At 45.1% G+C, this 16,365-nt stretch overlaps 1 protein-coding gene across 3 annotated transcripts in view; it reads right to left on the bottom strand.

Moving 5' to 3' along the window:
• The window catches only part of garnl3 (GTPase activating Rap/RanGAP domain like 3), a 488,036-nt gene that overhangs the window by 44,476 nt on the left and 427,195 nt on the right, over window positions 1-16,365 (bottom strand). For all 3 annotated transcript variants that reach the window (XM_063073433.1, XM_063073432.1, XM_063073434.1), the window contains 4 exons: window positions 11,761-11,827; window positions 7,634-7,741; window positions 4,986-5,104; window positions 534-672 (listed from right to left, as the gene is read on the bottom strand). In XM_063073433.1, coding sequence (XP_062929503.1) covers window positions 534-672; window positions 4,986-5,104; window positions 7,634-7,741; window positions 11,761-11,827 — 433 coding nt within the window. The remainder of the gene's footprint in view (window positions 1-533; window positions 673-4,985; window positions 5,105-7,633; window positions 7,742-11,760; window positions 11,828-16,365) is intronic.

Genomic DNA, 16,365 nt, shown 5'->3' on the forward strand with positions numbered 1-16,365 from the left:
TTGAGCGGAGTTTGGCTTGGTGCTGCACTGTGTACACATCAAGATTTCAGTACAGTGGGCTTGCTAGATAGGCACCAGGATATGGGACAACACTTGCGGGCTGCCCCCAGCACATGCTTAGACTGTGTAGGCTGTTAACACAAACAATGCATTTCACTGTAGGTTTCAGCATATATCAGATAAATAAATGAATCTGAATCTGACTCTTTACAACTCATGTTCTCAGTATGATTTTTGTTTGCAAAGTTTGTCTTCTTTTCCACATAGATTACTTCTCAGTGTTTGTTTTCAGTAAAAATAGAAACACAACAGAATTCTTGAATTTTATTTAATTTCTTTTTTCCCTGTATATAACTGCAAGAAAATTAATTTCAAGGTAATATGTGGTAACTTATATGTACTTTGATAATAAATTTACTTTGAACACTGAAGCCTCTGTTTGAGCCTACCAAAAGCAGAGAACTACAAATGACTCTTATTCCTCCAGATTTAAATCCTGTCGAGTCTTCAGCCACCTGGAGGTTCGAGCTTACCTTCACCTTGAGATGAGGGGAGGGCTGGCATCTCCTGACCTGTCGGTGTTTGCGGAGAACTTTGCAAACTTGCCTCCTTCGAACTGCCACAGGGTGTTGCATTCATTGAAGCAGCAGCAGATGTAAAGTAGATGTCTGACTGGAGAGTGAGAGAGGGGAGAAACAACAGTCAGCTCCCAGGGTAAACTATAAACACAAGAGATTCTGCAGATGCTGGAAATCCAGGGCAACACACCCAAAATGCTGACAGAACTTAGCAGGTCAGGCTGCATCTGTGGAAATGAATAAACCGTCAACATTTCGGGCCGGGATTGACCTTAGCCTGATCTGCTGGTATTACTTTTAGAAGATGGAACTCCATAGAGTTCAGTACAGACCCTTCTGCCCACGATGTTAACCAACTTCTACCACCACACCTGCAACGTGTTCCACACATCCACCACTAGCTGTATAAAGAACTTACCTCTGACACCCCTCTTATACTTTCCTCCAATCATTTTAAATGAGGAGTATGCCCCCTCATATTAGCCATTTCCACCCTGGGGAAAAGGCACTGGATGTCCACTCCAGCTATGCCTCATCATCTTGTACACTTCTGTCAAATCACCTCCCATTCCCTTCCACTCCAGCAAGAAAAGCCCCAGCTTACGCAACCGTTCCTCCTAAGACATGCTCCCTGATCCAGGCAACTTCCCGGTAAATCTCCTCTGCACCCTCTCTAAAGCTTCCACATCCTTCCTATAATGAGGCAACAGAACTGAACACAATATTCCAAGTGTGGTCTCACCAGGGTTTGATAGAGCTGCAACATTATCTCACGGCTCTTGAACTCAATCTCCAGATTAGCGAAGGCCAACACACCATACATGGTACGATCCTTCCCACAAAGGTCCACCTACACTGGATTTCCTTGGTGCAATAGTTCCAAATGGACACTCCGTACAGAATCAATTTGTAGCAGGTTTCCAGCATCTGTGGTATTCAATTTACTTTCTGTGTAACGTCGATGAACACCAGTGACACTCATGTGACAGAAACTGTCTGCAACTGTTATTAAAAGCAGTAGGTTCCATTTATACAATATCTTCAATGTAATAACATGTTCCAGGGTGTCTCACAGGACACTATTCTGATACTACATAAGGAAAATGTTAGGACAGATAATTAGACTGCAGAAATAAATTGTTTTACTATGGTCAGACACACAAAATACTGTACACTGAAAGGCTTGTAATGTATACTGTTCGTACAGATCAATCATTACACAGTGCCTTGAGGTAGAGAAAGGTAAAACATAGAAACATAGAAAATAGGTGCAGGAGTAGGCCATTCGGCCCTTCGAGCCTGCACCGCCATTCAGTATGATCATGGCTGATCATCCAACTCAGAACCCTGTACCTGCCTTCTCTCCATACCCCCCGATCCCCTTAGCCACAAGGGCCATATCTAACTCCCTCTTAAATATAGCCAAATGAACTGGCCTCAACTGTTTCCTGTGGCAAAGAATCCCACAGATTCACCACTCTCTGTGTGAAGAAGTTTTTCCTCATCTCGATCCTAAAAGGCTTCCTCTTTATCCTTAAACTGTGACCCCTCGTTCTGGACTTCCCCAAAATCGGGAACAATCTTCATGCATCTAGCCTGTCCAATCCCTTTAGGATTTTATACATTTCAATAAGATCCCCCCTCAATCTTCTAAATTCCAGCGAGTATAAGCCTAGTTGATCCAGTCTTTCATCATATGAAAGCCCTGCCATCCCAGGAATCAACCTGGTGAACCTTCTTTGTACTCCCTCTATGGCAAGAATGTCTTTCCTCAGATTAGGGGACCAAAACGGCACACAATACTCCAGGTGTGGTCTCACAAAGGCCTTGTACAACTGCAGTAGTACCTCCCTGCTCCTGTACTTGAATCCTCTTGTTATGAATGCCAGCATACCATTCACCTTTTTCACCGCCTGCTGTACCTGCATGCCCACTTTCAATGACTGGTGTATAATGACACCCAGGTCTCGTTGCACCTCCCCTTTTCCTAAACAGCCACCATTCAGATAATAATCTGTTTTCCTGTTTTTGCCACCAAAGTAGATAACCTCACATTTATCCACATTAAATTGCATCTGCCATGAATTTGCCCACTCACCTAACCTATCTAAGTCACCCTGCATCCTCTCAGCATCCCCCTCACAGCTAACACTGCCGCCCAGCTTCGTGTCAACCGCAAACTTGGAGATGCTGCATTTAGTTCCCTCGTCTAAGTCATTAATATATATTGTAAACAACTGGGGTCCCAGCACTGAGCCTTGCGGTACCCCACTAGTCACTGCCTGCCATTTCGAAAAGGTACCATTTATTCCCACTCTTTGCTTCCTGTCTGCCAACCAATTCTCTATCCACATCAATACCATACCCCCAATATCGTGTGCTCTAAGTTTGCACACTAATCTCCTGTGTGGGACCTTGTCAAAAGCCTTTTGAAAATCCAAGTATACCACATCCACTGGTTCTCCCCATCCACTCTACTACAACAACAAAATGCAGAATAAAGTGTGACAGCTACAGAAAAAGAGCAGTGCAGGTAAACAATAAGGTGCAAGGTCATATCAAGGTAGATTATGAGGTCAAGAGTCCATCTTATCATACAAGAAAACCATTCAATAGTCATAAGGATAGACACGAAATGCTGGAGGAACTCAGAAGGTCAGGCAGCATCTTATGGAAATGAACGAACAGTTGGCATTTCAGAGTGCAATCCTTCTTCAGGACTCCTGCGTCATAGCAGCAGTTTAGAAGCTGTCATTGAGCCAAAAGCTTGATCATGCCAAGAGATTTCAGGGAGCATTTTAAACGTAAAGATTTATGGAGGGCATTTTAGAGCCTGGGGACTCCGCAGCAGAAGGTACAGGTGCCAAGCTGAATTACATAAAAAACGTTGGGGCACGCTCCAGTGATCAGAATTGCAAGGAAACAGCGGCCTTGGAGTTGTGGGGGAGGAGGAGGTTACAGAAGCAGGAAGGGCAAGGACAAGGAAGAGCATAAAAACAGGGGTAAAAATGTTAAAAGCAAGGTGGTGTGTAAATGTGAACCGGTGTATGGTCAAGGACCTTAAAGGTGGTGGGAGGGTAGGATTCAATATGATTTGGGAGAAGAACAGCAGAATTTTGGATGACTTTGGATTTGCAGAACTTTGAATGATTAAGGGTGGGCAGGAGTTAGAAAACAGCAATTCAAACTTGAAGTTGCTGCAAACGTATAAGTAAGAACACTGTCTAGGTCCTCAACCAGCACCACAGATTTCTGCTATACAGTATTTACTGATAGTGGTTGAGTCTTGTTTCAATTGGCCACAGAGAAGTTGGGTTCTGATTGGCTGCAGTTGTATGTGGTTGGGACCTGATTGGCTACAGTAGGGTCATGCTGTGTTCTGATTGGCCACATATGGGTCTCAATTGGCCAGTCAGGTCACATTGAGCTCCAACTGGCTACAGTCTAGTCAGGTTGGTCTCCAATTGGCTGTACTTGGGTCAGGGTTGGCTCCAAGTGGCCTCAGTTGGGTCAGGTTGGGTTCTGATTGGTCACAGCTGGATCAGGTTGGGCTCTGATTGGCTCCAGTGGGTCAGCTCGGGTTCCGACTGGCCGCACTTGGATAAGGTTTGACTCCAACTGGCTGCAGTTGTGTCAGGTTGGGTTCCGACTGGCCACAGTCAGACTGGGACTAGTTTGAATGCAGGTCTGTGCAGGAGGGATTCAGCAGCTGGTGAGTGGGGCTATACGTCACGGATCCCAGCATGGAGTTTCTAGAAGGCTAAGTATTTGGAAAGGTGTTGCCCAGCTCTGGCTCCTAAATGTGACAAACAGAAATTACTAATTTTTATTCACTATAAAAAATACACACCATTCTCCAGCAAACAGGAGTGGTTTTAACAGCATGTATATGCACAGACACACGCAAACACGCAAACACGCATAAACGTGTGCGCGTGCATTCAGACATGTGAATGAACATGGTGCTTGAACACACACACACACACACACACGTATAACATTTGTGTACACAGACATATATATGAACACGGTTGGCACACACATAATATATGTATGTGCACACATGAATGAACATGGTTTACACACTTAAATGTGTATGAACATACTTGAATCAGCAATCTTCACACACAGACATAGGAATAAAGATTTTGCACAAGCACACACACACACAGAGGAAGAACGTGATGTTCACGTACTCACACATAGGAATGAACACGTGGAGCATCACAACCTCACACATCTTTGATGATTTCATTTGTAAATACATTTGAATCAATCATTCGGTAAAGTTTCCGACAATTAAGTATTGTATCTCCCTGATCACAGCTGTCCTACATTTTGTAATGCTGCATTGTTCCCACATATGCGGCTGAATACGGGGAGAGGTCCTGCTCCAGCGGCTCCTACCTGTGACGCGGTGAGATGGAGCTCCAGCATCACGGCCGTGTGCACGAGGTTTCCGTTCACCACCAGCCGAATCTCGATGGAATCAGTGGTGAAGGCCAAGATGTAAGGAAACGCACAGACTGTGGGAAGGAAAGGTCAGCAGAGACGTTACCAGGCGGTTTCTCAGTTTTCCCGCTGCGCCCCAGCGACTAAAGCGGGAGAACGCAGGGGGAGAGTCACAGTGTGGGTGTGAGGTTCCTTCCTCTGTGAGACCCCGACACGCCACGAGCTGGAGTGAGAGTGGGCTGATCGCATGCTGGGAGCCCGCAGTCTCTGGCAGAGGGGGCTCGAGGATGTGCAGAGTAAATTAGGCTGTGGTGGTGGGGGAGAGGGAATGTGTGGCTGTGGGGAGGTGTCAGAAAAGGGAGTCTTCAGTGGGACTGTTAGCATGGGGAGGGTCAGTGTGGGGTGTTGGGTGAGGTTAGTGTTGAGGGATTAGTGTTGGCGTGTGGCCAAGTGGTTAAGGTGTTCGTCTAGTGATCTGAAGGTCGCTAGTTCGAGCCTTGGCTGAGACAGCGTGTGTGTCCTTGAGCAAGGCACTTAACCACACATTGCTCTGTGACGACACCGGTGCCAAGCTGTATGGGTCCTAGTGCCCTTCTCTTGGACAACATCAGTGGTGTGGAGAGGGGAAACTTGCAGCATGGGCAACTGCTGGTCTTCCATAATACTTTGCCCAGGCCTGCGCCCTGGAAACCCTCCAAGGCAAAAATCCATGGTCTCATGAGACTAACGGATGCCTATATATAAAAGTGTTGAGGGGTCGGGTGATGTTAGTGTTGAGGGGTCAGCATGAGGAGCGGGGGGGGGTGGGGGTGGAGTCAGTTTGTCCACGAGAGCATTTTCCACTTTGACTTGTTTGCTGGTTGCCTCTCCCAGTGGGGACAGGTCTAAACCTGGGGGCCCCACCAGTAGCCGAGGGTCACGTCACTCAAGTAGATTGAATAGAGTGGATAGGGCTTCCACATGGTGTGTGTGGGTGCACTTACCCGGGTGAATGGGGTTACAAGTGTGGGTGCATTTACCCGGGTGAATGGGGTTACAAGTGTGGGTGCAGTTACTGAGTGGATGGGGTTACAAGTGTGGGTGCAGTTACCCGGGTGGATGGGGTTACAAGTGTGGGTGGAGTTACTGAGTGAATGGGGTTACAAGTGTGGGTGGAGTTACCGGGGTGGATGGGGTTACAAGTGTGGGTGCAGTTACTGAGTGAATGGGGTTACAAGTGTGGGTGGAGTTACCAGGGTGGATGGGGTTACAAGTGTGGGTGCAGTTACCCGGGTGAATGGGGTTACAAGTGTGGGTGCAGTTACCCGGGTGGATGGGGTTACAAGTGTGGGTGCAGTTACCCGGGTGGATGGGGTTACAAGTGTGGGTGGAGTTACCGAGGTGGATGGGGTTACAAGTGTGGGTGCAGTTACCCGGGTGGATGGGGTTACAAGTGTGGGTGGAGTTACCGAGGTGGATGGGGTTACAAGTGTGGGTGCAGTTACTGAGTGGAAGGGGTTACAAGTGTGGGTGGAGTTACCGAGGTGGATGGGGTTACAAGTGTGGGTGGAGTTACTGAGTGAATGGGGTTACAAGTGTGGGTGCAGTTACCCGGGTGGATGGGGTTACAAGTGTGGGTGCAGTTACTGAGTGGAAGGGGTTACAAGTGTGGGTGGAGTTACCCGGGTGGAAGGGGTTACAAGTGTGGGTGCAGTTACCTGGGTAGACATGGCACCTGAGTTGGGGGAATTGCCCAGAGCAGTGTGCTTGTCCAATGGGCGGGCTTGTCCCAGTGGGTAGAGATGCCCGACAGGGTCAGGTTACCAAAGTGGTGGCAGAAATGGAGCAGCGTGTGCCTCCACAGTCATCAGAGTTGGACTATGTCTTTTGGAGACTCTACATCCTCGTAGCTGGAGCAACCAAGCTTGTAAGGATCCTGTTTTAATCTGAGCTGACACTGTGCTTCCCTCTGTGTTCCATACTTGCCAAGCATAATAATAATAATAACTTATAACCATCTGGATAGAATAATAGAGGATAAACAGGCAAGAACAACTTACCTAATACATTTAGCCATTCCAAACACACACACACACACATACAGAAATCAGTACGTGAAATACACCAGAAATGTGCTGAATTAAGAGAGGAAGTTTAGAACACGAACAGGGTGTACATTGTCCCAACAGTAATATCTACAACTGGCATCAGCCCCAAGGCACTACACAAGAGCATTAAACAATTAGAGCAACACAGTAGTACAAAACACCACCAGATTAGTCCAAAAGGTCCCAGCAACTGAGAAATGAGTGAGCTTGAGCTGAGAAAAAATAAATAAATAAGAACTTAATTATAGAAAACTTTTCATGCAAATGAGCCCTAGATCTTCCAACTCACACTCACAGGGCTGATGCAGCCCTGAGATCAAGCGATATGTGCAACCATTTCAGTAACTCTGCTTGCTGGAAAAAACGTTTCAGCTCAAAGTTTAATTCCTTTTTTTGCTTTCATGCATGGCCAATTCAATTGCTAAGCAACATGTAAAATCTTCAGAAGGTTTCCGGTAATTAGAATATGAAGCAGCTTATAATTAACAAGGATGCTGGGGTGAAAGGTGTTCATACCTATGGAGTTGGGGACCTGGTTCCAGCTGAAGTGGAAGTCGGAAGCCGACGGCTGCATCAACGGAGAGCCACTGTTAAAGGGACACACCTTCTTGTAGTAGCAAACATCTGCAATGCGACAAAGGAACACTCAATCACTTCGTTGTGGCCTGGAATTAAATGCAAAATTTCCACCTCTGCCATCCAGAGGAAAGTGGGAGTACCACTGCCCTCTAACTGGCACGCGGTCCTGCATCATAGTTCCTTCACACTTCCGTGCACACTCAACATCAGGAAGACCAACTGGCTGTGGACTTCAGGAAGGGGAGGACAGGAGAACACCTGCCTGTCCTCATCGAGGTGTCAGCAGTGGATTGGATGAGGCAGTCAGGACTGAACCCGGGTCTCTGCAGTTGCAGGGCAGTGGCTCTACCAGCTGTGCCAGTCTGCTGCGTCATGCCAAGGACTACAGACCAGACTGATGATGTTACCAAACTTCTTAACCTTCATTGTGGACTGCCAAGTAAAATTCTCCTAACTGGAATTCAGGATTTGGACTTGGTCAACACACACAAAATGCTGGAGCATTCAGGCAGGATAACTGAATATTCCCCTCTGTAGATGCTGCCTGACCTGCTGAGTTCCTCCAGCACTTTGAGTGTGTCACTTTAGGATTTCCAGCTTCTTCAGAGTCTCTTGTGTTTTAGACTGGTTAAAATTCTTTTCAGGACGTGAGGAAAAAGAAAAATCAGTAACATTTAAAGCCCTGATAACACCAGGAGCAGTGAGACTATTTTCAATGAGTTACAATTAGAACTCCCTTGGTATATGGTTCATAACTGAACTGAGAAAGATTAACATAACCACAACCTTCATTCTTATAGAATCCTTACTGCAGCAAAATGTACCTCAGCACCGAATAGGAACACTTTAAACACAATTTGATAATTGAGCCACATAGAGTTGTAGATTGTTACAACACAGAAACAGGCCTTCGGCCTATCTAGTCCATGCTAAACTTTTATTCTGCCTAGTCCCATTCACCTGCACCTGATCTGAAGCCCTCCATAACCCTTCCACCACGTACTTATCCAAACTTCTCTTAAATGTTGCAATCGAACCCACATCACTATTTCTGCTGGTAGCTCGTTCCACACTCACACCACCCTCTGAGTGAAGAAGCTCCCCCTCACGTTCCCGTTAAATATTTGACCTTTAGTTCTAGTCTCACCCAACCTCAATGAAAAAAGCCGGCTTACATTTACCCTATCCATACCCTTCACAATCTTGTATGTTCATCATGATCATGATTGTGCTTTGCAAATATTTCTACGTAAGTGGCTTGCCATTGCTTTCTTCTGGGCAGTGCCTTTACAAGACGGGTGACCCCAGTCATTATCAATACTCTTCAGAGATTGCCTGCCTGGTGTCAGTGGTTGCATAACCAGGGCTTGTGATATGTACCAGCTGCTCAAGAGACCACCCCATAATTTGTATACTTGTATCCAATTTCCCCTCATTCTCCTACGCTGTAGGGAATTAAGGAAAAGAAGGTGCATGATTGTGAACACAAACAAATTGGACCTGATTCTGTGCTGCATGAATCTAGGGCACTTTAGTGGGGGTGACCGAGAACTCGGGCCAAGAATTAGGTTTTATCCAGCATCTGAAGCCAGAAAGAAAGGTGAAGAGGTTTGTTGTGGTATCCTCTCAGGGCTTGCTTCGTCAATTGAAGACAAGGCCACCATTGGGGGGTTGATTAAACATGGTGTGATCACGTTCCCCGAGTTGAAGGAATGCAGGTAACCCAGAGGGTTAAAAGGGAGATCTCAGAGCTGAGTATGAGACAATGGAAGCATTTGAACATAAATGTATAAGTAGAGAACTTTATAAGGTTTAATTTTCACTGTACAGCAAAATAACTGTGTGCAGAAATCTAAAATAAGATAGTTATTGTAGTTTACCATTGTCTAGTGACAGGAGAATTGCAATCAAAAAGTTCCCTGGGGTGCTGATGATACCACAAAGATAGACAGAACTTTCTTTCTTTTTAAATCTTTTTATTGAGTAAGTATACAAAAAAGGTAAGCCATATAAACATTAATACAATGTTAAAGTATAATAAAATTCCAAAAGATAACAATACCAAAAAGAAAATACTACAAACAATGTAATTTAAGCATAAGAAACCAAGATAACATAATAGTATACTAGATTTTATATATATCAATGGAAAAAAAAAGAAAAAAAAAAACCCCAAAAAAAAAACCCACCGTGCAACTAACTAAAAGCAAAGCAAAGCAATGGGCTAACTTGAAACCAAACAGAGTTAAACTTAAAATCACGTCCTCAATCCCGACCTCCATTAAAACAGTGAGGAAAAAACAAGAAGGGTAAATATTACATTAAATGAAAATATCGAATAAAAGGTCCCCAAATCTGTTCAAATTTAAATGAAGAATCATAAAGGTTACTTCTAATTTTCTCCAGATTCAAACATAAAATCGTCTGAGAAAACCAAAAAAAGGTAGTTGGAGCATTAAGCTCTTTCCAATGTTGTAAAATACATCTTTTCGCCATTAAAGTAAGAAATGCAATCATTCTACGGGCTGAAGGGGAAAGATTACTAGAAATTTTAGGTAGTCCAAAGATAGCAGTAATAAGATAGACAGAACTGAGAGGTGAGAAATGGCTTGTTAAATTTTTAAATTTTATGGCACCAACATTCACGGAAACAGTTTTAAAAACTCTGAAAATAACTGTTTAATACTTATTTTGTTAAAGATCTACAAAGATAACCTCAAAATATTTTCAAGCAAAAGAAAATCTGCAGATGCTGGAAATCCAAGCAACACACACATACACCATGCAGGAGGAACTCAGCAGGCCAGGCAGCATCTATGGAAAATAGTGAAGGGTTTCAGCCCAAAGCGTCGACTATACTCTTTTCCATAGATGCTGCCTGGCCTGCTGAGTTCCTCCAGCATTTCGTGTGTTTTGCTCAGAATATTTTAATGCCTAGAGATTTATCATGTAAGAGGGGAAGTTTGTGAAGGCAGAGGGAAAGGAAAATGACAATGAAGGGAAGTGATTGATGCTTTAATTGTTAACGTTCCACTGTCTGGATGGCAGGTAGACACACTCCGACAGCCTGCTGTCAATGGTCTGAAAAGAATGGTCATTACAAGGCAGGTTTTCACACAGTGTGGTGGGTGCATGACAGTATCAGAGCGAATTTTGGGGTTAGCACATGTAGCAAATAACTCTAACTGACTTCAGACACTAGCCTTCAGATTCAAATATGAATTGTGGATTAAGTCTAAAATGCAGGTAAAATGCAAGTTAAATTGGAAGAACAGAAAATGCTGATTTCAATTCATTACTTCTGTGTATTTGGGTGTCTGTAATACAGGTGCGAACAGAGAGGTGTGATAGTGGGAAGATCCAGGCATTTGAAACTGTTACGCGTAATTCAAAGGAAGCATTGTAAATATGGAATTGTCCTTTGACCTTAGCATATAAAATGTGATGTAGTGCTGGCAGAACTCTTGCTCTGAAAGAAACTGCTTCATCTCTATCAGTACTTCTTTTCGGTGACGTCATTCACGTAACAACAGGCAGGTGCTGGCAGGAGCTGTGGTAGAGACAGATACATCAGGGACATTTCAGAGACTCTTGGATAGGCATATGGATGAAAGAAAAATAGACGGCCATGGGGGAGGGAGTGGGTTAGATTGATCCTAGAGTAGGTTAGAGGGCCAGAGCAACAATGTAGGCTGAAGGGCCAGGACTGTATTGCATTGTTCTATGTTTTACGATCAAAGGCACCTTGCAACCTCAATGCACCTTACCTGAGGCCTTCAGGAGCTATGAGAGTGATTAAAGTCTAAGTCTAAAGCCCAGCTTGCCCAGCAATGGCATGGAGAGGCAAGTTGATGACCAAAGAGCATCTGAGTAAAAACTGAGACGCAGGACGTGCTACATTATTTTAGTGGCTGCCTCACTTTCCTGACACAATCCTATCCAACCTCAAGAAAGAACATACAATCTAGAACAATGAAAAATGGGAGATGAACCCTTTCAGAAGTTAGATAAATTATAAAAGATTCCTGATAAATGCAAACAACTGGATGAAATGTTTGACTTACAGTTATAACAGAGAAGAAGTCCGGCCTCGCCATCTTCATACACATCAATAGCTGCCACAAAACTAACCTGCAATCAGAATGGGTAAGGGGAGTGCATAACGTCAGCAAGAAGTATGGAAAGCCTTAACTTCTAAACACGGGAGGTAGGTCCGTCGTTTCAGAGAATTCTCCTCCACTGAAAAGCAAAATAAGTTAAGATGCTGAAAATCTGAACTAAAAATGTGCCAGGTCCAGAAGCAGTTTGGTAGCGTAGTGGTTAGCTCAGTGCCTTACAGTACAGATGACCCGGGTTCAATTCCCGCCATTGCTGGTAAGGAGTTTGTACGTTCTCCCTATGTCCGTGTGGGTTTCCTCCGGGTGCTCTGGTTTTCTCCCACAGTCCAAAGACGTACCGATAGGTGAATTGGTCATTGTAAATTGTCCCGTGATTAGGTTGGGGTTAAATCAGGGGATTGCTGGGCAGCGTGGCTTGTAAGGCCTATTCTCCGCTGGATAGATGGAGGGATGGATGGATGGAAGGAAGGAAGGGAGAAAGGAAAAGAGGGAGGAAGGAAGGAAGAAAATAAAACCTTGAAGTTGATGGATTGTAACCATTCTCTGCTACCAGGAATGGTAGTACAGGTATAGCATAGCTAATATTAATATAGCACCTATGGTACAAGTTCAATTTTGCAATTATCTGTGAGGAGTTTGTACGCTCTCCTCATGACTGTATGGAATTCTTCTGGATGCTCTGGTTTCCTCCCACATATCAAAAACATTCAGGTTATTTGGTTAATTAGTCGCAGAGGGTGTAATTGGGCTTGTGGGTCAGAAGGGCCTGCTACTGTGAGGTACAGCATCTCTAAATCAGGGGACTCCAACCATTTTTATGCTATGGACCTCGACTATTAACCGAAGTGTCGATGGACCCCAGGTTGGGAACCCCTGGTTGAAATAAAAATGAATTAAAAAAATGGCTGGGAAGGCTCAGTAAGTCGGGTGGTATCTGTGAAGAGAGAAGCAGTTAACATATTTTCTGAAATGAGAAAAGTTAAAAATCAAATATGAATTACGACCCTCAGAACATGAGCTGAGGAACAGCATACTCTGTTGCATTGGAGACAATTATGGATTCCATTGTCTGGAATCAGAACAGAGTGACAGGAGACCGCAGATGCCGGAATCTGGAGCAACAAACAATCTGTTAGAGATACTCATGAGTTGAGCAGCATCTGTTGGGGGAAGGTGATAGGGAGTATTCTGGAGTTACAGTATTGTGCAAACATCTTGGGCAAAAATATATATCTAGGGTGAATAAACTCTTCTCGGGCTTCAAACCAAGTACAGGCATCGATTGTAACCCACGTTTCGATGACAAACTCTGCCATCCTCTTCACGGATGACTAACCAATCAGGAGGGATGAAATTCAGAAGAATGAGGGGTGACCTCATTGAAGCCTTTCGAACGGTGGAAGAACCTCGATAGAGTGGATGTGGAGAGGATGTTTCCTGTGGTGCGGGAGTCTAAAAGCAGAGGACACAGCCTCAGAATAGACAGATATCCATTTAGAACGGAGATGACGAGGAATTTCTTTCGCCAGTGAGTGGTGAATCTGTGGAATCCGTTGCCAGATGTAGCTGTGGAGGTCAAGTCATTGGGTATATTTAAGGCAGAGGTTGATAGGTTCTTGATTGGTCAGGGCATGAAGGGATACGGGGAGAAGGCAGGAGATTGGGGCTGAGAGGGAAATGGATCAGCCATGATGAAGTGGGGGAGCAGACTTGATGGGCCAAATGGCCTAATTCTGCTCCTATATCTTATGATCTTATGGTCTAAGTTCAGGGAAGTTTGCAATTAGTTTGTCCAAGCCATATTATTTGAACATTTGGGGGTGTCTTCCCCATTACAGATATGCAATCCAACCCAAATATGGAAGTAAATGATGCCATTGTGAGTAGTGAATCTGTACCAAATCACCCACTGACCTCAACGGTACTCTGAGTTTGTGAGACCATCAGTGTCTCCAAAAAAATGCCTGCTCATTCCGATAAAACTTCATTAGCACCAGCTTCAGAGTTACTCCCATGACTTCAATCACAGTCAAAACAGAAAGGAATTGCTGACATTCTGGATTGAAGAATTAGGGTTTCGAACCCAGACGTCAACAATTCCTTTCCTGCCACCTGATGCGGTTCGACCTGCTGAGTTTTTCCAGCCGCCTGTGCGTTGTGCTGGGAGTCAGAACTTGTGATCACCGTGTAGGAAATAGAAAACCAAGTACTGTACAAATTGCGAAGCCTAAGGACCGGCAAAGTGTGAAGGGTAAGATTTTAACAGTCAGAACAAGAGCTGCTCTGAGGAAATCCACACACCCCACCCCCTGCCGTTAGCAGAAGGAGGTGGAGAAGAACTTTAGAAGAAAGCAGGAGGCATGTGGCACTGGATTGATGAATGGCCGCTAGTGTTCAACCCTCCATTGGGATAAAGGCAGCACAAGGAAATGGGTTAGACTCACGTGCAAATGCAGTGATGCCAGGTTGTGTCAGGAACCACCTAAGAGAGCAGGAAATGCAGAAATCCTCCCAGAACATTCAAAACCCAGGACTCCCTGACCTCCAAGAGCTGCCAACAACTCCACCCCACGTGGCAAATGGCTTATTACTGTCCCATGTATACAAGTGAAAGGTTTGTTTTGCATTCTATTCATACAAATCATTGCAACAGTGCATTGAGATGGTACAAAGTAAAACAATAACAGAATGCAGAATAAAGTGTTACAGTTACAGACAACAAGGTGCAAGGGCATCAATGTGGTAGATTGTGAGTTCAAAGAGAACGATAAATCATAAACACGAGGGTTTCTGCAGACGCTGGAAATCCAGAGTAACACACACAAAATGCTGGAGGAACTCAGCAGGCCTGGCAGCATCTTCGGAGAGGAATAATGAGTCAACATTTCGGGCTGAGATCCCTCTTCGGGACTGAGAAGGAAGAGGGAAGACACAGGAATAAAGAAAGGTGGGGGGGGGGTAGGTGAAGAACATCAGCTGGAGGGAGATAAGGGAAGCCAGGTGGGTGGGAAAGATGAAGGGCTGGAGAAGAAGGAATCTAATAGGAGAGGAGAGCAGAGCACAGGAGAAAGGGAAGGAGGAGGGGACCCGGGGGGAAGCAACAGGCAGGTGAGAAGAGGCAAAATGAGGAAGAGGTGGGGGGAATTTGTTTACAAGAAGGAGAAATCGAATTTCATTCCATTAGGTTGGAGGCCATTCACTAGTCTTCCTATATAACAGCAGGATAAAAGCTCTCCTTTAGCCAGGTAGTACATGCTTTCAGGCTTCTACATCTGCTGCCTGGTGGGAGGGGGGAGAAGAGAGCATGTCGGGGGTGACTGGTTCTGTTTTACATGATGTTGGCTGTTCTACTGGTGCAGCAAGAAGTGCAGATGGAGTCCATGGAGGGGAGGCTGGTTTCCACGATGCTCTGAGTTATGTCCACAACTCTCTGCATTTTCCAACATTGACTTCTCTAACTTCAGCTAATGCCCCACCTCCCCCTCGTACCCCATCCATTATTTATTTATATACACACATTCTTTTTCTCTCTCTCCTTTTTCTCCCTCTGTCTCTCTCACTATACCCCTTGCCCATCTTCTGGGCTTCCCCCTCCCCCTTTCTCCCTGGGCCTCCTGTCCCATGATCCTCTCATATCCTTTTTGACAATCACCTGTCCAGCTCTTAGCTCCATCCCTCCCCCTCCTGTCTTCTCCTATCTTTTCGGATCTTCCCCTCCCCCTCCCACTTTCAAATCTCTTACTAGCTCTTCTTTCAGTTAGTCCTGACGAAGGGTCTCGGCCCGAAACGTCAACTGTACCTCTTCCTAGAGATGCTGCCTGGCCTGCTGCGTTCACCAGCAACTTTTATGTGTGTTGCTTGAAATTCCAGCATCTGCAGATTTCCTCGTGTTTGCGGTTTTAAATACATCCAACTAGGTTGCTTTCAGTGGTGCACTGATAAACATTTGTGAGGGCAAAGCCTCCTGAGGAAGGAGAGGCACTGGTAAGCTTTCTTCGCAATTGCGACTACGTTACTAGACCAGCACAGGTGATGTTCACTCCTCAGAACCCGAAGCTGTCTGACCTCTCAACCTCAGCACAGTCCATGTGCACTGCGCCCCTCCCCCCCCAGAGATCAATGACCAGCTCTGGTTAAAAACACCACGCACAGACATGTTGCCACGTATTTTTAAAGTTCAAGTTCAAAGTTCAAGTACATTTATTATCAAGGTACTGTACGTATACATTATACAACCTTGAGAATCGTCTCCTTATAGGCAGCCAAGAAACAAAGAAACTCTGAAAAAAAGACTGGCAAACACCCAGTGTGCAGAGAAAGGAAAAAAAATCACGCAAACAAATAGCAAACAGCATTCTGAACTGAAGTCCACAAGGAGAGCTTGTCCACGGACCCTTATTTCAGCACAGAGCCCAGTAAACAACGTGGAGCAGTGATCTGAACCGGCCTGTCCCTTGCCTAGGGCCCTGCCCTGACACCTTGATCTTTTCAATCTGACCCAATGCCTAAATCATTGTCCAAACATCAGTTTCTGTCGCTTCAATATGCTCT

This window comes from Mobula hypostoma, chromosome 21 (assembly GCF_963921235.1).
Source record: "Mobula hypostoma chromosome 21, sMobHyp1.1, whole genome shotgun sequence".
Classification (NCBI taxonomy): Eukaryota; Metazoa; Chordata; class Chondrichthyes; order Myliobatiformes; family Myliobatidae; genus Mobula; species Mobula hypostoma.